This window comes from Girardinichthys multiradiatus, chromosome 1 (genome assembly GCF_021462225.1).
Source record: "Girardinichthys multiradiatus isolate DD_20200921_A chromosome 1, DD_fGirMul_XY1, whole genome shotgun sequence".
Taxonomy (NCBI): domain Eukaryota; kingdom Metazoa; phylum Chordata; class Actinopteri; order Cyprinodontiformes; family Goodeidae; genus Girardinichthys; species Girardinichthys multiradiatus.
The window spans coordinates 32,348,954-32,374,105 of record NC_061794.1 but is presented as its reverse complement, the minus strand read 5'-3'; the positions used below and the strand labels follow the sequence as shown (position 1 = coordinate 32,374,105).

The following is a 25,152-nucleotide window of genomic DNA, read 5'->3' as shown; positions in this document are numbered from 1 at the left end:
AAAATCAATATATAAAAGCCTCTATTTTTTAATAAAACCCATAATAACCCATCTCCCTTAGTGCAAGAGTTATCTTTGATTTTCAAAAGCCAAACTGGGAAGAGGTCCTTGGCGATCATTCACCAAACCCAGTTGCGCACGACTTGGTGACATCAGTGGGGACGAGGGATCCTGAAAAATTACTCCAGGGATTGTGTGACGACAGTGAATAAAAGTATAAAAGCAGAGCCGAAGAAGTTGTCAGCTCATATACCTTCAGGATCTGGCCTTAAGGATCACCGAGAGCTCAGAGAAACCATTATCATCACTGCCAGCGGCGCCTCAGGGTGGGGACGAGGAGAACTTTGATACTTTTCAGGTGAGTCTGGCGCTTTTCTGAGAAAATCCTTAAACAATCAGAAAATGTCATCCAGATTTGGGTTTATGGTTCATCTCACCTGGATGCAGCAGGCTTATTGTGCACCTTGCAGTTTTAAATCAGTTTTCTTTGCTTCTGAAAGTAATATTAATAAAATTCGTATAATTTCAATTGTGTATTACTAACCTTTACCGTAGCTGCTCTTCATAAATGAAGCATGATCGCTAATAAAACTTTAAATGTGATTCTTCCCTAGTTGCGGGCAAAAAAAAAGCCATGAAGTCGACATGCCTCTTCGTCCTGGCATCTTTTGTGATCTGCAGCTTGGCGGTGTCTGACGGACAGGGTCTTCCTGCTGAGGATGAGATGGACCGAAGTACCACCATAGACAACATCATGCTGCAGAAAGCACAGAGCCTCCTGTTACGGTCCATTCTCAAAAAGCTGCAGGATGAAGACGGCAGAAATGGTGTGTAAGGGGTATATTTTTTATTAGCAAAATACAAAAGCGACTTTGAAGTAGAACAGTGCGACTCAGTGCGTCAAAGTGCATATTTACTTGTTTTAATCTGGTGTTAAAGATTATTTTCTATTACCATAAATGTAGCTGTCCTGAATTTGTCCTGGGAGTGATTTTTTTCTCTTTAAAAAAATATCCTGAAAAATTATGAAATGATGTTGGGCATTTTATATTTAGTGAGATAGAGACCAATGGAGTTAAGGAATCCACCAATATTTATCATTTTGCGCAACAAACACGGACCGTAAAATGTTATTTTGTGCGTAGTTTACGCACGCCGCAGACTAACTGTAAAACCATTTTTGCAGCAGTCTCTGCAGGTCAGAGTAGACTCAGTTGGTGTTAGAAATGTACTAAAGAGGTCTTCAAACCTTTTTTTTTTTCCAGATGGGATTTTCTCACAGCCGGAATGGGTGACAAAAAGACAGCATCCCGGTAAGAGGTACTTCGAGGATCTGGAGAAGCGGCAGCATCCAGGCAGAAGAGAAGGGGGCGACGACGAGCAGTTCTGGGATGTGCAAAAGAGACAGCACCCCGGCAAACGCGAAGATGAAATTCATTCCTTCATGGAGTTCCAGAAGAGGCAGCATCCAGGGAAACGCTCCACCGCGGGACACATTCCTGACAGCCCTATCGCGCTGCTCAATGAACTTTCCAAGCGCCAGCACCCGGGCAAGCGTTACCTGGTACTGCACAGCAAGCGCCAACACCCGGGTAAGCGTTTTCTCGACGATGAGGACGGCGAAGCAGACTGGACTGAGGACGGAGTGGAAGATATGTCCGAGCTGGAAAAGCGTCAGCACCCAGGAAAACGCTTTTGGGATAACTCCAGTCCGGAATTAAGCACCAGCAGTCCGTGTGATGTTTTGGACCCTGACAGCTGCAGTAAGACCAGTCTGCTGCTCGACTTTCTGGAAAACATCAACAAAAGTCACGCCGAAGAGAAGAGACAACACCCGGGAAAAAGGTTTGCACCAAAGGAAGATTTGGAGGAAGGAGAGTAGGAAAAATAAACAGCTGTTCTGCCTTATTATGAACCAACGCATATATAAACCAAGTGATCAGAATGAAATACGAAAAGTGGAAAAATATTTTAATTATTTAACCTTCTGAGCCATTTTTTCTTTGGCACACAGTTTGTAACATTAACGCATAGTATTAATCTGAAACTCTTTGGAGCGCTTGTGCGTAATTATTCTCCAAATCTTTGAACTTTGCTGTAAATACAGATTTAGAAAGAAGGGGTATGCTAATCGACATCTGATATTTTTTCAGTTATGTTAGGGTTCATTATGTTCACTAGAATATTTATGGCTTATTTAAATCGTAGGGTTATATTTACTGGCATCAGCAATGTTGCCTCTGTGAGGTAACACATCTTTGGCACATACCTGATTCCAGAAATAATGAAAACTGCCTTGCTTGCATCCAATAAATGTCTTGACTGATTGATTTGTGTTTTATTTTCTACTTATGTAAGATATAAAGAATTCTACTGCAAATTAAGTGTGTCACTCATAATTCTTTTACATTACCTCATGAATGAAGTTCAATAAGGATGCTTCTGATAAGCAGTAAGGAGCAAAATGTGAGGTGTGTGCAGCAGTGCATTTATTTTGAACCTATATATGCTGTCTCAATTCCACAGTGTTCAGCCTGCCACAATCTGTTCAAGCATCATTAATGCAGACTAATAACAGAGGGATGATGTCAAGTGCCCACTCTTTAATTGGAATCCTTCCATCATAGCCTAACCAGCAGATGCATGTAGTCCTCAATATGCAAATAAATCATAAAGCATCAGAAGATTCAAACTAAATGTTTCACTGAATTCTCATACACTTTCACACTTCTCCAGCACAATGAAAAACTAACTGGTAAAATTACACCAGTTAAACTGGTGTAACAATTTGTACACATTTTATTTTGATTTTAGTTTGATTGGTTTCAATTAATATCTATGAGTAGGAGTTGCGTAAATTCAGCAGCCAAAAGTAAAATTATCCTACTTAATTAGTTAAATTTAACACATTTGGAGATAATTTTGATCATCTGCTTTATTCTTTATGTTAAATAGAATCGAAAAATAACAACTGGTTTCTGATTGAGGAATAAAACTTTACTGAAATAGTAATAAACGTCTAAATCTACTTTTAAATAAAAGGTATATAAATATTTTACATGGTGACCACAGCTAACGTGTCTTGTTTTCTTGACGACTGCTTCAAGAATTCAAAAGTCAGGCATGCTAGCAAGTTAAACTTTAGCGTTAGTGCTGTTACTAAACTAAACCAGTTAAAACTGGATACAAAACATTTAAATTTGTAATTTGCAGCCAACAAGGCTGCAAATTACATGTTTCCCTGACAACAGCTCGGATGTATCATTAGCAAGAACTGTCTAGCTTAGAAGCCCAGCTTGCTAGCAAGTTTAACTTTAGCACTGGCACTAAACTAAAGTTGGATATGAACTTTCGGATTCTGTTCTCACAAGGTGAAATGTAAAACATTCCCTATACTTGGAAAAGCTCATGTTTATGTAAATTATCACACTGTCACCAGCTAAAACTTGAAAGACTGCTGTGTGTACAGTCAACTGGTAACACTGAAAGTAAAAACAGCTCCAGGCTTGTTGAGCTCCCTCAGCAGTTTGACAAAGTATGGAAATCATCATGACAATCCTGGGTTTTCAAGCACTGAAGACAGATATGCTGTAAAACATAAAACTAACTGTAAAATATCGCTAATCTACAGGGTAGAAGGTCCTAATAGACATGACTGAAAAACTGCATCACATTTAAGTGGAATTTCACAGTAAAAAGATTGTTGCCTCTGGCTCCAAGCAACACCATACCCATCCATTCATCTATCCATCCATCCATCCATCCATCCATCCATCCATCCATCCATCCATCCATCCACATACAAACACATATGGTAAACCCTTAAAACTAGCTGTCAACTCACACAATTCGAGGAATTTTCTCGTGTGCTGCTTTCAGCAGTGAAAAGAAAACACCCAGGTCGCTTTACATACTGTTTTCTTTTAATTTTTTACTGAACAGTAATTAGATAGAAAAGAGAATGGCGAGAGAAAGGAAAAACATGCAGCAACTGGCCCAAGACCAGGTATCAGACCCAGGACATTTACATCAAGGGCAATAAAACCAAAACCTCTGCTCAGAGATAATTGTTAACTGCAGTTATGTTGAGTTGTCCCTTTATCTGGCCATCCCCTCTTCTGGCTCTAAACACATTCGCTGGAAAATGTAAAGTTTGGCAAAATGTAACAGCCCAGTTGATTTCAAAAACAAACACTCTTGCTTCATTATAATTGTTGTTATTATTATTATTTTGGCACTGCATTTAGAGTCAAAGTATGAGTACAACTTAACAATGCTGTTCTATGTGAACTATTTTCTCCAAATGCTGCCTAAAAAAGTTGTTTTTTACTCAAACAATGCTTTACACATTTCCACCCCCTTTCCCCTGTTAGTGGCTCTGGTTGTAATCAATTTATGAATGCCTTTTCACTTGCTAAAAGAAGTATCAGTACGTTTCAATCATAGTGCTTCCTTCTTTCAAGACATATCCACCTAACAGAATGAGTCGCACTTTAAAGGAAAAAGCAGCCACAAACATATTTTGGAAATGCTTGTGATGTCAGGAAGTGCTGTTTTTTCCAGGACCTAAATGCAAACAGGAGCTTGGGAGCCGCATGGTGAATAGAAACATTTTAATGAAGACAGAACCAGAAAACTTGCTAGGAAGTGTAGGACAGGCAGGGAGAAGCCAGAGCTACTGAAGGAGGGTTAATTAACACAGATGAGAAGGCACAGAGAAGTTTGGGAAAGTAACAGAAATATCTAAACAAAAGAATAACCTAGAACCAAATGTACAATAAATTAACTAAAAAGACAGCAACTAAAGAACAAAAACAACAGGAAGGAAACAGATCAATAAAGGAACTCAAACACCTCTAGTTCAAGATTTGTGAATCTTGTTCCAGTAAATTACTAACAATGGAAATGTTAAAGTTGTCTCCAATATTTTATTTCCACAAACGGTTTATTTCTGAGGTAATTCAATCCCAGAAAAGTAGTTGCACATTTCCAAAATGTGGTTTATTTAATCTTCCTCAGTCGCCATTTTAAATGACCAATGTCCCTCTCCTTCCCACCTCAGTTTAATTTGAAATGTAAAGGTGCATCTCAGCAGGTAAAAATATCAAATGGTTATGTCAATGTCCATGTTGCATATCAAGAATCAAACTCAGGTAATTTATAGATTTATTGAACAGAGGAATATATTTCAGATATTTCTGTTAATTTTGATGATTACTGCTTACAGCTAACAAAAACCCAACCTTCAGTTTCTTTCTAATTAGGACTGATAAAAAAAAATATTTCCAATATTCTATTCCTATTATGGCCTGCAAAACCACAAAACAAAAGGGCCTCTGACTGGACAGGACAGTTGGCAACCTGACAGTCATCGATACCCTCCACAAGGAGGCTAAGCTATTAAAGGATACTGCCGAAGAAGCTAAATGATGCATATTATTAAAACATTTAGAACAAGGCAAATGTGTGGTTGAAAAACGTTCACAAGCAACAGGTGTAACTGCATGTTTGAAGGAATTTTACCAGGGAGGTTAACAACAGACTGCAGCTGAAGTCAGAGCCACCACACACAGATTTATCCAGAACAATAGACTCCCTTCCTTGTGGTAAGCCACTCCTTAACCATAGACAGGGTTAAAGGCGTCTTCACAGATAAGGGGAAAAAGGACTGAACTCTAGTTCAGTGCTCTAAAGTTCCCTTTTCCGAATAAAGAAAATGTTGCATGTCATTTCAAAATCAATTTTCTAGAAACTAAGAGTGGAGAAAAACCAAGTCCAAGCCGCAAGAGGTCCAGTGTAAAGTTACAGTCAGGGGTGATTTAGCATGTACTGGAGTTAGTCCACTGTTTTATCAAGTCCACCTCAGAGCAGCTTTCGACCAGGAAGTGATAAAGCACTTCCTCCTTCCCTCTGCTGACAAGCTTTATGAAGATGCTGATTTTCATTTTCCAGCAGGACCTAGCACCTGCCCACACTGCCAAGAGTTATAATAAACGGCCACAGTATTATTTTGCTCTACTGGTTCCACACATAAACTATGCAGTTTTGTCAAGAGAAAAAGCCGAGACACCAGACCTGACAATGCAGAACAGCTGAAGACGGCTATTAGCAACCTGGACTAACTTAACACCCCAGCAGAGCCACAGGCTGGTCTCATCCGGCTTTGCCATCTAGATGCACATATTGATGCAAAAAGGAACTGAACATGAACATGGATTTTCATTTGCTGTAAGACAAATTATCAAAAGTCATTTAAATGTGTAGAGATGCACTGGTAAGCTAGACTGAATCAAACTGGTAATCATAGAGAGCAAGTAAAAGCAAGATAAAGTAAATGAGAAAAATAAAATAAAATGTCTTCATGGAACTGCGTATGTTTTGTGAGGCAAGAACTGGACTAAGTTGCAGACAGGTACTTGGGAGCAGCATGGTGAGTGGAAAAATGTTTAATATATATACACTACCAGTCAAACGTTTTAGACACACGTTTTTTTTTTACTGGTTTTCTTTATATTTATGTCTATTTACATTGCACGTAAATTCTCACTGAAGGCATCAAAACTGTGAATAAACACATATGAAATTATGTAGCAAGCAAAAAATTATAAAATAACTTTAAATATGTTTTATATTTAAGATTCCTTAAAGTAGCCGCATTTTGCTGTTATGACTGAAATATTAACCTTTGGTCATCTCTCAATGCAAAGGGGGGCTATTTTGTAAAAATATAAAATGTAAAGATGTTTAGAGTTATTTCACACTTTTTGTTTACTATATACTTCCATGTGTGTTCATTCACAGTTGTGTTGCCTTTGGTGAGAATCTACAATGTAAATAGTGATGGAAATAAAGAGACCCATTAAGTGAAAAATTGTATCTGAAACCTTTGACCGGTAGTGTATAACATATAACAAAGGAAAACAAAGACTTACAGTCTGGCACGGGGAATACTGAGGGTGGAGCATCAACAGGACCAAATAGGAAAAAACAGGCGTGGTAGTGTAAGGATCCAGTGGAGAACAAAAGAGAATTGGTGAGTATATACTGAGTCAGGGGTAGAGAAATGACAGGCAACCCAAATGTGCTCATCAGAGTTGCAGCTGAGGCAGAGAGAAGGCAGAGCAACTGAGGAAGGAAGAACTGATTAACCAGATGGAATAGAGCAAAAACACAGAGAAACCCAAAGAACTGACAAAGAACTAACAGAATAATCTACAAGTACAAAAAACACAAGAATGAACTATGAAGAGAACACCTAACAACGATAAGCATAAGGAAATTACTGAAGAAAGCTAAACCCAAGGAACTTAACAGCACAAAATTAGTCAAAAAACAAACAAGAAAAATCAAAACTCAAACACTTGTACCAGTATTGTGACATACTCTGCTTCTTTCTCCAACGATCCCCCAATTGTTCATTATTCACAGTTTGTGATCATTAACTTTATGTTCTCTCTATGTTTTTGCTCTTCATAGAGGTAACACCTGGTCTGGTGCTTCTGTTGAGCTGTTATATATTCCTGGAGTGGGCCATCGACAAATCTATTGTGCCAATATCTTCACACTAAGCCAGGTTCTGCTGGTGGTTTCTTCCTTTTTAAAGGGTGTTTTCCTTTCCACAGTCGACTCTTGGTGGTTCAAGAGGAGAGGCTGCTGCAAAGTCAGTAACTCGGTACAATCAGCTGGATATACTTAGATAGAGAATTTTAGCTGATTTCAGTGTTTCATAACATGAACTTTTAATAGTATTTGTCTGAATTCAATATAGATTTATTTCTATATATGAATTGGATTTGCGAGTAAAGTTCTTACGGCAACATTTTGTTTTGAATCAGCTTTATTTAAACAAACTGAACTGAATTTTATTTTTTCTGTGTCTTAGACTTATTGAAAGAGCATTTCACAGGTGGATGCTGCTCCTATTTGACGGAGGTATTCTTGTCTGAACACTGCTCTGTCAGAGCTTGATCTGTCATGAATACATAAAGACAGAAGGGAGCGCTGCTGCTTTGCCAAGAGCTGAATATGCATGGCAGCCCTTGAAAAAGCCTAGGGTTATGATGGAGTATTAGGCCAGGCTAAGAGATCTTTTTTTGACGAGAATAAAGTCTTAAAATTATGAGAATAAACTCTGATTACAAGAACAAAGTCGTAATATTACGAGAATAAAGTAACAAAAATGCACAGTCTTCCATGAGTTAAGATGAGGAATGTTGAGCATCTTGTGAAGTTATACTTTTGTATTGGTTTCACAAATAAGGACATTCTTAATCTTTTAGCACATCAGCACCAAATTATTACCAGTTTCTGGACTTTGAAACGATTCTGCAAACAACTGTGTCTGTTTTGAAGAAAGAACTACGTGGACTTGGAAGAAATTGCTTGTTTTGTGGAAGAGGAGCTGTCATTACTTCATTTTCATAATGTTACGAGTTTAAACCAAGGCGTTAAATATTTGGAATTAGATCAGTTGTATTTATCAAATGCACAGTTATTTACACTACAATGTACAATGAAATATATCGTGGTGCCTGCTACTAAAAGCAAACAAAAAGGACAGTAGTGGCACACAAAATAAAAATAAGAAATATATATCTAAAAATATAAAAATGTAAAAATATAGATTTCTAATGAAAGTAGTATTTACACAGGGGTATAGTATTTCAAATATGACAATACGGTGCGTTGAGTAGTGCAAGTTAAAACAACAGAAATGTGAATGTCCAGAATAGTCCAATTTAGGGCTCCAAATTGAGCAAATCAATGGCTTGTGGGTAAAAACTCTTTCTCAGCCTGATGGGAACAGGAAGAAGAGGTGACTGGGCTGTTTACGAATCTTCTTGGATCTTAACCTGCAACACTTAGTATAAATGTCCTGCACGTTGGGGAGGGTGTTTCTGATGGTCAGCTCGGCTGAATGGACCACTCTTTTAAAGGCCAAGAAGTCCTGTTTAGCGCAATTTCCCATCCAGGTGGTAATACTCATACAAGATGCTCTCGATGGTGAAGGTGAAAAATCACATTGAGTGGGAGCTGAACGTCTGTTAGTGGACTGAGGAGGTAGAGTCGCTGTCTGGCCTTCTTTACAGTGGTGTTAACATGATTAGTCCAAGATGAATCCTGTGAGATGGTCACTCCCAAGTATTTGAAAGTGTCCACTCTTTACACCTCTGCGCCGCTGATCAGAAGTGGATGGTAGTTCTTCTGCTGCTTCTTGCTGAAGTCTATAGTCAGTCCCTTTGTTTTACTAATGTTCAGCAGAAGGTGGTTCTCCGGGCACCAGTCCTCCAGGTATGAGACCTCCCCCCTATAGGCTGTCTCATCATAGTGGGAGATTAGTCCCACAACAGTGGTGTTGTCTGCAAAATATCTCTAGGATGCTTCTGCAAATCCAAGCTGCTTGTTGCAGGAACTGAAGTGAGTTAATGAGGAGGAAACTAAGTCCTCTTTATTTTATAAACGTCCTAACAGTGCACTCTGTTTAGATCTGCTCCCCTGTATCATAGGGTAGTAATGACTGAAATGACGAATGCAATGAAATGAAATGAAAAACAACATGGAGAAGTTGAAGTAACCCGGATTCACTTTTATCAGTAATAAACTATCGATTAACTTCATGTTTTTAGAGATTAGTATTTGAATGTACCAACAATTGAATGATTATTTTTATGCTCACTTCTTTCAGCCTGAAGCGCAATTTTATTCAGGGCAGATGTTTTAGATGACTTTGACAACTCAGCACACTGAGCAGGAATGTCTTCAAGTTTCTGGCTCCAATGAGAGTTCTGCCCACAAACCTTCAGAGATAGCATGTACAGGGGTTGGACAAACTGAAACACCTGGTTTTGGACCACAATAATTTATTAGTATGGTGTAGAGCCTCCTTTTGCGGCCAATACAGCGTCAATTCGTCTTCGGAATGACATATACAAGTCCTGCACAGTGGTCAGAGGGATTTTAAGCCATTCTTCTTGCAGGATAGTGTCCAGGTCACTACGTGATACTGGTGGAGGAAAACGTTTCCTGACTCGCTCCTCCAAAACACCCCAAAGTGGCTCAATAATATTTAGATGTGGTGACTGTGCAGGCAATGGGAGATGTTCAACTTCACTTTCATGTTCATCAAACCAATCTTTCACCAGTCTTGCTGTGTGTATTGGTGCAATGTCATCCTGATACACGGCCCCGCCTTCAGGATACAATGTTTGAACCATTGGATGCACATGGTCCTCAAGAATTGTTTGGTAGTCCTTGGCAGTGACGCGCCCATCTAGCACAAGTATTGGGCCAAGGGAATGCCATGATATGGCAGCCCAAACCATCACTGATCCACCCCCATGCTTCACTCTGGGCATGCAACAGTCTGGGTGGTACGCTTCTTTGGGGCTTCTCCACACCGTAACTCTCCAGGATGTGGGGAAAACAGTAAAGGTGGACTCATCAGAGAACAATACATGTTTCACATTGTCCACGGCCCAAGATTTGTGCTCCTTGTACCATTGAAACCGACGTTTGGCATTGGCATGAGTTGAGGTGCACATTTAATTCTGCCGTGATTTGGGCAGCCATGGTTTTATGTTTTTTGGATACAATCCGGGTTAGCACCCGAACATCCCTTTCAGACAGCTTCCTCTTGCGTCCACAGTTAATCCTGTTGGATGTGGTTCATCCTTCTTGGTGGTATGTTAACATTACCCTGGATACCGTGGCTCTTGATACATCACAAAGACTTGCTGTCTTGGTCACAGATGCGCCAGCAAGACGTGCACCAACAATTTGTCCTCTTTTGAACTCTGGTATGTCACCCATAATGTTGTGTGCATTTCAATATTTTGAGCAAAACTGTGTTCTTACCATGCTAATTGAACCTTCACACTCTGCTCTTACTGGTGCAATGTGCAATCAATGAAGACTGGCTACCAGGCTGGTCCAATTTACCCATGAAACCTCCCACACTAAAATGACAGATGTTTCAGTTTCATTGTCCAACCCCTGTATATGGATGCTTCTTGACACATACCACCTACCTGCATGTTCACAACACTCTCCACACTTACTGAACTGAATGTAACCCCTGTAGTTTGTTTATTTTTTCTAAAGTTGAGTTTCTATGAATGTCTGGTAAGTAATATATGACTCTGAGTTTCTCTGGAGTATAAATGTGGAATTGAACAGAGACCCATTTGTTTTAGTCACTGGGCATTATGTTGGAAAGGACCTCGACTTAATCTTGTCTTGGTGCATTGTCAAGAGGAAGTAAGGGAGACTAAGCAATCTACAAAGGTCACTGCTAGACAACTACAGCATCTTGGGGTCACCAAGTGTCCATAACTGTAAGGGGCTATCCACATGCCAACCAGTCTTGGTTTTTCGCTCTTTTCTTTTTTTAAGGGGGGGAAGCTGGGAAAAAAGCAATTTGTCCTTCATCACATTACAAAAGTAAACTGTGGAGTTTCCTAAACTCCTGGGACTTAAACCGTGTGCCTTGGTCAGATGAGACTAGATTGAACTTTTGGACAACAACCACTCCTTTTGGGTGTGATGTGAAAGATGATGAATATGTGGAAAAGTACTGGTGAAGCATCCGTGATGCTGTGGGCCTGATGCTCTTTAAAAGGCCTTTGTTATGTTGTGCGGTTTGTGGGTAGGACCAAAGTGAATGAAGGAGACGCCAGGAGTCAGATGAATAATGGTAAGTCCAAGATTTATTGTTCTCACTCACGGACCAGGCAGGGAAACCAGAACCAGGCCAGGACATAGGACACAAGACCAGTTTCGACCAGGACACAGAGATAAGTACGACCCAGGACACCGCAGGGAACAAAGGCAACTAAGGAATATTAATGCAAACAGGAAATGCAGGGAGAACCAATGAAAAACAAGACCAGGTAATTAGGAGAAACAAGAAAGAGGTGCGGGCTAGGCAGTGGTAAACAGGAGTGAAACCAATTAACAATTCAAAAACACAGAACTAATGGTAAACTAAGGAAAATATGTCTAATCAGTTAATTGTCGAAGTTGAAGTTAAAGTTTTAAATATTTGAGATTTGCCAATTAAGCTGAAGTAAGATGAATGGAAAAAAATAAGAGAGGAAATAAAATGAAAGTTATATAATCAAGACTTAGAACAAGTAAAAAGTATAAAGTTTCTAGAAATATGGTTTGATGAGAAAATCTTATGGAATATACATGTACAGAAAGTGACAGATAAATGTAAGAAAGAATTAAATATTATGAGATGTTTGGCTGGCAGTGACTGGGGAGCATATAGGGAAGCCTTAAAACAAATTTACATAGGATTGATCAGATTAAATATAGATTATGGAAGTATTATATATGGTTCAGCAGCAAAGACACATCTGGAAAAATTAGACATTATACAACATCAAGCATTGAGGCTTTGTACAGGTGCCTTCATAACAACCCCAACAACAGCACTCGAAGTAGAAATGGCAGAAATACATTAGATCTATGGAGTACACAAATAAAAATAAATTATTGGTTAAATTTACAAGGCAATGACCCTGATCACCTTGAAGCCATGTTGGGAAAAAGAAAAAAAGATACAAGAAGATTTGGAAGGATTATTAGAAAGATAACAGAAGAATTTCAAGTAAAAAATATATTAATAAGTCCGATACTGCCTCGATCTGTTGTACCACCCTGGATTTTACCAGAAATAAAGGTAAATATGTCATTAATGGGGAAAAAAGAAAAGGACATTCATATTAGATTCAAATACAGTAGAAGAAATATGTTAATAATTATTATCTATTCCTTAAGATTTATACAGATGCATCAAAAACAAATGGTAAAATAGGAATAGCATTCGTAGTACCCAGAATTTCAAATGAAAGTACGAAAACGAATCACAAATGGTTTATCAGTATACACAGGAGAAATGTTAGCAATACTATTATCAGTACAGTGGGTGGAAGAATAAAACCTTTAAAAACAATAATTTGTTCAGATTCAAGCTCGGTATTATTGAGTTTAAAACATAACCATTCAGACAGCAGGCCAGACATTTTATTAGAAATACAACATACTTTATTCAGACTACAAATGATTTGGTTTATCAATAGTATTTTCATGGGTCCCAGCACATATTGGAGTTAAAAGACATGAGATGGCAGATAGGATGGCTAAGGAGGCAACACAAAAACATTTTATTTTTAAAAACAATTTTACAGTACATTTAAGTAAATCAGAGGCAAAGAGCATCATCAAACAAAAACTGAAGAAGGAATGGCAGAAAAAGTGGGATGGAGAAAGTAAAGAAAGATGGTTTTATGGGATTAAAAAGGCAGTAGATGAAATAAGACCTTGAAGAAGGAGCAGAAAGGAGGAAAGAATAATAACAAGATTAAGATTAGGACATACAGGACTTAACTATACACTTTTTAAAATACATAAACATAATATAGCAAAATGTGATCACTGTGGGATGGATGAAACAATTGAACATGTTATTTTAGTGTCAGAAATATGAGCTAGAAAGAAGATGTATGAAGAGAGAATCTGAAAGGATTAAAGAAACGTTTTGCATAATAGACATATACAAATTATTATACGATTTCTAAAAAGAACAAAATTATTTATTAGAATTTGATTATATATGACAGATATTACTCCATGATGAACCACACTCCATACCAGTGGTGGCGGTAATGCACACCTTCAGGTTTTTGCCAACCGCCATTAAACTCCAGTAGAAGAAGAAGAAGAAGAAGTAGAAAAACAGAACTTTAAAAAAAACAAAATGCAGGTACCTTTTCTTGCACACAGCGAAGGCACGTTGGCTCTTTCTTCAAGCTGAATGTACTGTGTTTTAACTGTGTGGTTGTTTCTGGATACTCTTCAGAGGGGAACATAATGGAGAAAGTTGATGTGCTGACTCGCATCCTGAAGGCAGAGGACACCGCAACGATTCTCGGTGGACAATCTCCTGCCAGCGTCATTAACAGCGGGAAGTACGTACCTGTCACCGCTAAAACTCAGAAGGACAACCTGCGCTGCCTAGATGATGCCATCCGAACCGCTCTGTGTGGTGAGATCCGAACTGTTGTAGTGGTTGGTCCAGAAGGATCGGGTAAAAGCACTGCTCTGCACAAGCTTGTTGCGGACTGGGCTAAAGGAGAATGCCTTCAAAACTTCTCATATGTTTTCAATTTCCAGTTCAAAGAAATGGGTTCTTCTGCAGGTGAACTCTGTTTGGAAACCTTAATCCAACAAGGTCACCATCAAATCCCCCCCGAGTCAATGTGCCTGGTTGCAGAGAAGCCTGAAGGTGTGTTGTTTGTATTTGATGGTCTGGATGAGTACAAGCACAGCCTGGACCCCTCAGTCCACACCCTGACCTCTGACCTGAACCAGCCGGCCTCTGTGTCCTGTTTATTGGCCAGTCTGCTTGACGGAGCCCTGCTGAAAGGAGCTGCCTTTCTAGTTGTAACCAGGCCCACAGATAACGTGAAGTTTCTCAAAGGGACTCAGCTAGAGATGCTGGGCTTTCAGAAGCAGCAAAGACAGGTCTACTTTAACAACTTCTTTACTGACCACGCTGCAGCCAACAAAGCATTTCTGCACATGGAAAGAACTCTGGGATTTTATGATTTCTGTGCAGCTCCTAAGTTCTGTTGGACAGTCTGCTCTATTTACAAGTGGCTCATTGATTCAGATACCAAACTTCCTGAGACTCTATCTCAGCTGTTTGTACATATTCTGGTCCTCCTGATTCAGACTCTCTCACTGAGCAAAGCCTGCAGTAGAGGGTTGGTGTTGGCTCTTGGCAGAATGGCCTCTCACTGCCTCCACAACCAGCATTCAAGCTGTTCTAAACACGCCATTGATTCCTTTGGTTTTCAACAAAACCTTACCGCTGTGGACAGTTTCTTGACAGTACAAGGTGAAGAGGAGTTCTCCTTCCACTCCCAACTGATACAGGAGTTTGTCTTGGCTGTAGCTTTCTTTTTGGACGTGTCGACATATGATGACGTGGAGAAGATGCTGGATAATCACAAAGGTGGAGCAAAGTTACTAGATTTCTTTATGTCAGGGCTCTCAGAGCCAGCCCAGTACAGATTGTTGGAGGACTTACTGGGAATGTTCAGCTCTGATCAAATCAAAGGTTTTAAAAGCTGGTTTAAAAGCAGCTCAGAGAAAACACTGAGAGAGTACAACAAATCTGAGCACTACAGATGTTTCCATTTGCTGCATCAATCCCAAAATGAGAGTTTGGTAAAGGAGATCCTCACCCCTCCCGCACACCCGCGCGTCTTACATGAAAACCTGAGGCTCCAGGACTGTGTCGCTCTGAATTACGTCATCACATGTCTGGGTAAAAGGGAAACGTTGAGTGTGTCCAGAACAAGTGTGTTACGAGAGACAATGGAGGTCCTGGCTCCATCTGTGAGTCTGTTGCACACTGTGATGTAAGAAGCGTGTGTTTAAAAAAAAAAAACATAAAGGATTTATCACTTTGTGTGTTCAGCATCATATAAAATGCAATGCCGTCTCCTCCAGCTTGTCAAACTGCTCCATTTATAAAGAATCGGTTCCTCTGCTGGCTTCAGCTGTCAGCCTGGGAGTCACCAGGGAGCTGGATCTCTCTCATTCCAACCTCGGAGATGAAAAGTTACAAATTCTCTGCACAGGACTAGGCAAGACCGAGCTGCACAGACTAAAGTAAGACTGAACCCTTAAGTGTAAATATTTTTTTCTTTCTGGTAATGCAGTTCTGTGATTATTTGCACCCCTCACAAATTTCACACTTTTTTTCTGTCACATTTAATAGTTTTAGACCATCAAAAATTGTATATCAGACAAAGTTATCTTGAGTAAACAAAAAACACAGTTTTCAAATTCTGATTTTATTTTTTAAATGGAAAAGTTTTTACTCCGATCTAAAGTTCGTGATCTATGAATTCATGAATAGAAAAACAGTAAGAGCCGTTATCCACAGATGGATAAGACACTAAAGCACTACAGGCCTCCGTCAAGCTCAGTGCTCATGATTCAACAGTTAGAAAATATACTGTCTAAAGTTAAGACCACTGCTGACCAAAAATAACAAAAGGGCCTATGTCACATTTGCCAAAACAGAAAAAAAAATTCATACAGTCAAACATGGTAGTAGCAGAGTGATGGTCTGGGGCTGTTCTCTTACAGTTGCGCACTTGGGTTATGCAGCAGGACAATGATCCAAAGAGACCCAGCAAGTCTACCTCTGACTCAAGCAAACAATATACAAAACAAAGATTTTTAAGTTGCCTAGCTAAAGTATAAATATAACGCTGTTCATGAAAACCTGCAGTGTGGCTGAATTAAAACAATTGTTTTAAAGAAGAGTGGGAGAAGATTCCTCCACAGTGATGTGAAAGATTAATCTGTAGTTATCACAGACGCTCGGTGGCAATTGTTGCCGAGTGGCACAATCAGATCTTAGGTTTAAGGGACAATCAGTTTTTAAAAAAGGATCGATTGCTGTTTGTATTTACTCAGGTTATGTTGATATTAAAATTAGTTTGATCTGAAACAAATGTGACTAAAAAGCAAAACAAAAAATAAATAAATCTCAGGGGAAAAAAGCAACCTAACCGGACTTGTTGGTTTTTGAAATTTGCAGTCTCAGTGTCTGTGAACTGACTGCGGCCTGCTGTGGCGACCTGGCTTCTGTGCTGACCTCGGAAACCTCCCAACTCCGGATTTTACAAATGATGTTTAATCAGATCGGCGATCAGGGCTTCACAAAACTGTGTGAAGCAATGCATAGTCCAAACTGCAAACTAGAGGAGCTCGAGTAAGTACTGAATTAGTGTTGTACATTGTTATATGTCCATACTTGGTCAAATGATCCACTTGACGGTTTGTACAATTTTCTGAATTTTCTTATAACAGGATTCCAAACTGTGACTTGACGGCAGCATCCATGGAGGCTTTTGCTGCATCTTTGTATTCTGGTGAGTCAAAGCTGAGAAGAATTGACTTTAAGGACAACATGATTGGTGACAGTGGGGTGCAAGCTTTATGCAAAGCCCTGCGACAGCCACTTTGTAAACTGCAGAGCCTCGGGTAAGTCTGTTTCAGTCATAAAACCACAGTCGTCTCCTTTACTTTTTGTTACCAAGAGTGATTAGATTTTAAAAAAGCTTTGTGTTGTAGATTGTTTGGTAGCGGTTTAACAGGTGCATGCTGCTCCGACTTGAAGGAGGTCTTCATGTCTGAACACTGCTCTCTGACAGAGCTTGATCTGTCATTGAATGATTTGGGACAGGAGGGGGCGCTGCTGCTTTGCCAAGGCCTAAAAAGACCCAGCTGCCCCATAGAAATCCTTCGGTAAAGTCATCTGCCAAGCTAATTACGTTTTTTTTTAAGTCAGTCTTTCTTACATATTTTGATACAGATGAAAGCAGAAATCCTCTTCCTGATATCTTGGCTGATTTCTCTTGTTTTTTTTTGTACTGTCATACAAGAAAGGTGTGTGTTTGAGATGTTGCGGCTATTTGACTTTGAAGAAAACAATAACAAAGTTACCACTCTTAGTTATTCTGGCATTTAGCAAACAGAAATCATTTTGGTAATTCAAACTGACCTAAAACAGGAACGTTTATAGTCTGATTTAATGTAAGACTGTGAGGAAAAAGAAATATGTGATGTTTTATACACTCTGTGTAAATATTCATTAAACAGCCCTGCTCTGTACTCTGATCGTTCCTACAGCTTGACACGATGTGAGTTAACCCCAGCAGTTTTCAATGACCTGGGATCAGTACTGAAAAATGGGACATGTCAAATCAAGTCTCTGCATTTGGACATCAACAGCGTGGGAGACAAAGGGGTTAAATATCTCTGGGATGTTGTTGCACATCCAAGCTGCTTGTTGGAGGAACTAAAGTGAGTTGATGAGGAGGAAACTAAGCCCTCTTAATTTGTTTAAACCTCCTAACACCTCCTGCACTCTGTTTAAAACTGCTCCCCTGTAACACAGCGTGGAAATGACTGAACTGACGGATGCTTGTGTTGAAGACCTGTGTGCTGCTCTTAGAGACAATAATACCCTGAAACGTCTGGAGCTGAGAAACAACTGTCTTACTGATGCTGCCGTACCTGCGATTGTCCAAGTTATGAAGGAAAAAGTCAGCATGGAGGAGTTGAAGTAAGCTTGATTCACTTTAGTCATAAACTATAAGCAAACTCAATATTTTCAAGGTTTTTAATTGTTTGTGTGTTATGAAAATCTAACTGCTTCTTTTGTTCTCCTTCTTTCAGCCTGAAGTATAACGACTTCAGTGAAGATGTTTTTGAAATGTTTGAGAAATGTCATAACATAAGATACTGAGTAGGTACAGTCATTGAGTCCCTCGATACGAAAACAGAAGACATCTGTAATGAAGCTGTTTCTGCCCAGTCTCTTCCTTCTAGTTGAATCATGAGCACTGACCATATCTGAGACATATCCTGCAGTCCTTTAGATGTGGCTCTGGGTTCTTTCGTCTTCTCCTGGATGAGTCATCAGTGCACTTTTTTGAGTAATTTTTGGTGGATTGATCACTACTGAGAAGGTTCACCATTGTTCCATGTTTTCTCCATTTGTGGTTAATAGCTCTGGCTGTTGTTATCCGGAGTCCCAGATAGATAGATATCAGTGTCTGTTTTTGAATGTCTAGACCCGACCATGATTTGTTGCTTTGAGATCGTTTAGCCTACTTCATGTTGTCAGACAGGTTTTATTTAACTGATTTGCTGACTGTGCAGGGCTAGCAGGAATCAGGCCTGGGTGTGGCTAATGAAACTGAGCTAAGCTTACCAAAAAAAAAAAAAAAGTTTAATTACAGTTAATTTATGATTTAACAAGGTGGGTGATTACTTTTCACATTGAGGCAGGTTGGTTTGGAGAGCGTTTTTATTTAATAAATAAAATCATTTTTAAATTGCTTTTTTCATTCACTCAAGCTATCTTTATCTGATATAAACATCATTGTGACAAGAAGAAATATTTAAAGGGCAAATACTTTTTTACACCACTATCAATACTAATGCTTATTTCACACATATTGGCACCCCATGTATCAAAACAAAAAACAGAACATCAAAACAAAACTGAAGTAATAATCTTTGGACCAAAGGAAAAGTGTTTAAAAGTTAGCACACAGCTTCAGTTAATACAGCTAGAAACCACCAGTCAGGCTCGAAACCTGGGTGTAGTGATGGACTCAGACCTGAACCTTCAGAAGCACATAAAGGTAGTAACAATGTCGGCCTTCTATCACCTAAAAAACATCTTCAGGATTAAAGGACTAATGTCTCAGCAGGACCTTGAAAAACTAATTCATGCGTTCATATTTAGTAGAATTGATTACTGCAATGGTGTCTTCACAGGTCTTCCTAAAAAGTCAATCAGACAGCTGCAGTTGATCCAGAACGCTGCTGCCCGCGTCCTCACTAGAACTAAGAAAGTGGAGCACATCACCCCGGTTCTAAAGTCTGGCTCCCTGTAGCTCAGAAAATAGACTTTAAAATACTTCTGTTAGTCTATAAATCACTGAATGGCTTAGCACCAAAATACATTAGACTTGTCAGTGTATCAACCACCCAGACCTCTCAGGTCTTCTGGCTCAAATCTACTCTGCATATCCAGAACCAGAACCAAACATGGAAAAGCAGCTTTTAGTTCTTATGCTCCACTAATCTGGAATAAACTGCCAGAAAACTGTAAAAGTGCCGAAACCCTAAATTGCTTTAAATCAAGATTAAAAACTTATTTGTTTAGAGTGGCCTTTGACTGTGCCATCTAAACATTATTAATTACATTTTCAGTCCAATTTTCCTTTCATTTTCTTGTCCATCATTCTATTCTCTTTATTTTATTTTACTTTTTTAAATTACCTCTCGTTTGATTTGTTTTTCTGTGTCTGTATCTGTTCATTTGCTTTGTGATTGTATTGTAATTGTATGTACAGCACTTTGAGTGTCTCGTTACTGAAAAGCGCTATATAAATAAACTTACCTTACCTTACCTTCTAAAGATGCGTAGCAAAGCAAATTGATTTCCCCTTTTATTGCACTAGAAAAATCTCACATTGAGGAATTTAGTCAAATCCAGCAATTAATTTGAAGAGAATTCCACATTAAGAAAACGTTATCAACTAAATTGGGGCTCTGATAGCCCTGATATACAGTACCTTGCAAAAGTATTCGCCCCCCTTGAACTGGTCAACCTCTTGCCACATTTCAGGCTTCAAACATAAAGATATAAAATTCAAATTTTTTTGTGAAGAATCAACAACAAGTGGGACACAATTGTGAAGTGGAATGAAATTTATTGAATGTGTGAAATGTTTTTAACAAATAAACTGAAAAGTGGGGCGTGCAATATTATTCAGCCTCTTTACTTTCAGAGCAGCAAACTCACTCCAGACGTTCAGTGAGGATCTCTGAATGATCCAATGTTGTCCCAAATGACTGATGATGATGAATAGAATCCACCTGTGTGTAATCAAGTCTCTGTATAAATGCACCTGCTCTGTGATAGTCTCGGGGTTCTGTTCAAAGCTCAGAGAGCATCATGAAGACCAAGGAACACACCAGGCAGGTCCGAGATACTATTGTTGAGATGTTTAAAGCCGGATTTGGATACAAAAATATTTCCCAAGCTTTAAACATCCCAAGAAGCACTTTGCAAGCAATCATATTTAAATGGAAGGAGTATCAGACCACTGCAAATCTAACAAGACCTGGCCGTCCCTCTAAACTTTCATCTGGAACAAGGAGAAGACTGATCAGAGATGCAGCCAAGAGGCCCATGATCACTCTGGATGAACTGCAGAGATCTACAGCTGAGGTGGGAGAGTCTGTCCATAGGACATCAATCAGTCATACACTGCACAAATCTGGCCTTTATGGAAGAGTGGCAAGAAGAAAGCCATTTCTCAAAGATATCCATAAAAAGTCTTGTTTAAAGTTTGCCACAAGCCACCTGGGAGACACACCAAACATGTGGAAGAAGGTGCTCTGGTCAGATGAAACCAAAATCCAACTGTTTGGCCACAATGCAAAATGATATGTTTGGGGTAAAAGCAACACAGCTCATCACCCTGAACACACCATCTCCACTGTCAAACATGGTGGTGGCAGCATCATGGTTTGGGCCTGCTTTTTGTCAGGAGGGACAGGGAAGATAGTCAAAATTGATGGGAAGATGGATGGGGCCAAATACAGGACCATTCTGGAAGAAAACCTGTTGGAGTCTGCAAGAGACCTGAGACTGGGACAGAGATTTATCTTCCAACAAGACAATGATCCAAAACATAAAGCCAAATCTATTCAATTCAGTTTTATTTATATAGCACCAATTCAGAACACATGTTGTCTCAAGGCACTTCACAAAAGTCAGGTACATATATTCCAATTAATCCTAACAATTGAACAGTGCAGTCGGAGTTAGTTATTTATTCAAATTGGATAAAAAGTTTTTCTATCTAAGGAAACCCAGCAGATTGCATCCAGTCAGTGACTTGTAGCATTCACTCCTCCTGGATGAGCATGTAGAGACAGTGGACAGTCACTGGCGTTGACTTTGCAGCAATCCCTCATACTGAGCATGCATGTAGCGACAGTGGAGAGGAAAAACTCCCTTTTAACAGGAAGAAACCTCCAGCAGAACCAGGTTCAGTGTGAGCGGCCATCTGCCACAACCGACTCGGGGTTTGAGAGAACAGAGCAGAGACACAAAAAGAACACAGAAGCACTGATCCAGGAGTACTTTCTATGGGAAGGAAAAGTAAATGTTAATGGATGTAGCTCCTTTAGTTGTTTCATCTAGAAAGAAAGAACAGATCAACTCTGAGCCAGTTTTCAAGGTTAGAGTCTGAAAGAGAGCACATAGAGTTAATCACAGTTAAGCTCAGTCAATCGCCATGTCTAGGAGAGAGAAAGGGTTAAACACTAAAAGACAGGGCTGTGTGGATCATCTGTAGAAGGTGAGCATTAAGTTATTGCCAGCAGAAGCATGGACGATGCCCCTCTCCAGAAAGGTGTCACAGGTAGACAGAGTCAGGCCAGGTGTTGCTTCTAGGAAGAGAAAAAAGAGAATCAGAATCAGCTTTATTGCCAAGTTTGTACATACAAACAAGGAATTTGACTCCGATACACTTTGCTCTTTTGTTCTGTTTTTGCATTACAGAATATACAAATTTACAATGTACAATATACAAATATATAATAAAAAGGTGCATTTGCAACATCAGTATGCTGTTGTTTTGTACTCTATTTAATGTTCAACAGAGAAACAGCCTGGGGGAAGAAACTGTTTCTGTGGCGGCTGGTTTTAGTGAACAGTGCTCTGTAGCGGCGGCCTGAAGGTAAAGCTCTGAACAGTTTATGTGCAGGGTGTGTGGGGTCTGCAGAGATTTTAGCAGCTCTTTTCCTGACCCTAGACCTGTATAAGTCCTGGATGGAGGGAAGGTCAGCCCTGATGATTCTCTCTGCAGTCCTGATTATTCGTTGCAGTCTGCACCTGTCCTGTTTTGTGGATGAGCCAAACCACACTGAGATGGATGAAGACAGGACAGATTGAATGATGGCAGTGTAGAAGATGACCAGAAGCTCCTGTGGAAGGTTGAACTTTTTGAGTTGCCTCAGGAAGTACAGTCTCTGCTGGGCCTTCTTTCGAACAGTGTCTATGTGTGAAGACCATCTCAGGTCCTCAGAGATGGTGGTTCCTAAGAACCTGAAGTGGTCCACGGCCGATACAGTGTTGTTGAGGGTTCAGTTCAAGGTAGTTCTGACCGCACCTGTGTACCAGCCGATCCACCTGTTGTCTGTATGCAGACTCATCACCGTCCTGGATCAGTCCAATGACAGTGGTGTCGTCTGCAAACTTAAGGAGTTTCACGGACGAGTCCGATGAGGTGCAGTCATTTTTATAGAGGGAGAAGAGGAGTGGGGATAGAACACACCCCTGGGGGGCACCAGTACTTATTGATCTGGATCGGGAGAAGATGCTCCCCAGTCTCACCTGCTGCTGTCGGTCTGTCAGGAAGCTGTTGATCCACTGACAGGTGGAGGCTGGGACGTTGAGCTGGGTGAGCTTCTGGTGGAAGATGTCTGGTATGATAGTGTTGAAGGCCGAGCTGAAGTCTACAAACAGGATCCTGGCGTACGTCCCTGGGTGGTCGAGGTGTTGCAGGATGAAGTGTAGACCTAAGTTAACAGCATCATCTGCCGACCTGTTTGCTCGGTAAGCAAATTGCAGGGGGTCCAGCAGGGGGCCTGTGATGTCTTTCAGGTGCTTCAACACCAGCCGCTCAAAGGATTTCATGACCACAGACATCAGGGCTACAGGCCTGTAGTCATTTAATCCTAGGATGGTGGGTTTCTTGGGAACCAGGATGATGGTGGATCGTTTGAGGCAGGAGGGGACTTCACATTTCTCCAGTGACTTGTTGAAGATCCTTGTGTGGATCGGAGCAAGTTGATGTGCACAGGCTTTCAGGCATGATGGGGAGACGTTATCAGGTCCTCCAGCTTTCTTTGTTTTCATGCGCTGAAAGAGCCTGTTTACCTCTTCCTCGGAGATCTTTAGTGCAGACAGAGGATCTGATGGTGGGGGGTTGGTTGCTTTATGGGAGGAATTTGTTCCTGAATGGGATGTAGAGGGGATGATTTGAGGTGTGAATGACTTCTTGTCATGTCTGCAGTGGAAGCCATTCAGACGGTTGGCCAGGAGACGACTCTGTTCAGGATGGGTGGAGGGGCTCTTGTAGGCAGTCAGGTTTCTCAGACAAGTCCATACAGCTGAAGTGTCACCAGTAGAAAGGCTGTTCTTAAGCTTCTCACTGTAGCTTCTCTTAGCTGCTTTGATCTCCTTTGTTAGTCTGTTCCTGGCCTGCTTGTACCGCGCCCAATCTCCACTGCTGTGAGCTTCTTCCTTTTCCCTGCGCAGATTCCTGAGGTGTGGAGTAAACCATGGCTTATTGTTCCCAAAGGTGCAGAAGGTCTTGGTCTGCACACACATGTCCTCACAGAAACTGATGTATGATGTCACCACATCCGTTAGTTGGTTTAAGTCAGTGGCTGAGGTTTCAAAAACAGTCCAGTCTGTGCATTCAAAGCAGGCCTGTAGCATCTGCTTTGATTCCTCAGTCCACTTCTTAACAGTGTGAACCTGGGGTTTGGAAGCTCTTAGTTTCTGTCTGTAGGTTGGGATGAGATGGATTAGATAATGATCCGAAAAACCCAGAGCAGCCCTGGTAACAGCATGATATGAGTCCTTTAAAGCTGTGTAACAATTGTCCAGTGTGTTTTTGTCTCTGGTGAGAACATAAAGTTAAAAACTGAAATAACAGCAAATAATGCAAGATTAGAGAGTAGTGTGAGAATGTAGCAAAGAGGGTGAAAGTGGTCATTATGTCCTCCAACAGCCTAAGCCTATAGTAGCATAACTACACAGACAGTTTCAGTTCAGATTGTTTAGTTAAACGGCGCTTATTTACAACAATGTCGTCTCAAGGAACCCCACAAAGGGTCCCAAATCTACAATGAAATGGTTCACAAATAAACGTATCCAGGTGTTGGAATGGCCAAGTCAAAGTCCAGACCTGAATCCAATCGAGAATCTGTGGAAAGAGCTGAAGACTGCTGTTCACGAACGCTCTCCATCCAACCTCACTGAGCTTGAACTGTTTTGCAAGGATGAATAGGCAAGAGTTTCAGTCTGTGCAAAACTGAGAGACATACCCCAAGCGACTTGCAGCTGTAATTGCAGCAAAGGGTGGGTTTTTTATTTGTAAAAAAAGTTTGACACATCCAATAAATTTCATTCCACTTCACGATTGTGTCCCACTTGTTGTTGATTCTTCACAAAAAATTTGAATTTCATATCTTTATGTTTGAAGCCTGAAATGTGGCAAGAGGTTGACCAGTTCAAGGGGGCCGAGTACTTTCGCAAGGTACTGTAGGTCCAACCTCTGTAGGTCCAAGATAACATGGTTACCTAAGCAGGACCTGCACAATGTACATGGAGAGGATGTATTGGTTTTGTTTTATGTGTCGACAAAATACCACAGCAAATAATCCATTTAATTGAGTCGGCTTGGAAATGAAAAAAAAATTAATAACTGTGTTGGCTTGAATCTCAAAGCTGTAAAAGCCGTC

At 40.2% G+C, this 25,152-nt stretch overlaps 2 protein-coding genes across 3 annotated transcripts; both read left to right on the top strand.

Moving 5' to 3' along the window:
- Window positions 1-205: 205 nt before the first annotated feature.
- Window positions 206-2,380, top strand: trh (thyrotropin-releasing hormone). Its single transcript, XM_047373511.1, has 3 exons — window positions 206-358; window positions 615-827; window positions 1,266-2,380. Exons 2-3 carry the CDS (start codon window positions 635-637, stop codon window positions 1,880-1,882), a joined length of 810 nt encoding a protein of 269 aa, XP_047229467.1. The 5' UTR covers window positions 206-358; window positions 615-634; the 3' UTR covers window positions 1,883-2,380.
- Window positions 2,381-13,688: 11,308 nt separating this feature from the next.
- Window positions 13,689-18,933, top strand: LOC124874085 (NACHT, LRR and PYD domains-containing protein 12-like). 2 transcript variants are annotated; one of them, XM_047375290.1, is made up of 9 exons: window positions 13,689-13,768; window positions 13,865-15,431; window positions 15,523-15,684; window positions 16,625-16,798; window positions 16,897-17,070; window positions 17,161-17,334; window positions 17,719-17,892; window positions 17,987-18,154; window positions 18,268-18,933. In XM_047375290.1, the coding sequence occupies exons 2-9, from the start codon at window positions 13,876-13,878 to the stop codon at window positions 18,335-18,337; spliced, it is 2,652 nt and encodes an 883-aa protein (XP_047231246.1). In that variant the 5' UTR covers window positions 13,689-13,768; window positions 13,865-13,875; the 3' UTR covers window positions 18,338-18,933. The 2 variants fall into 2 exon arrangements, with proteins under 2 accessions (XP_047231246.1, XP_047231256.1); XM_047375300.1 differs by lacking the exon at window positions 17,161-17,334.
- The last annotated feature ends 6,219 nt before the right edge of the window (window positions 18,934-25,152 follow it).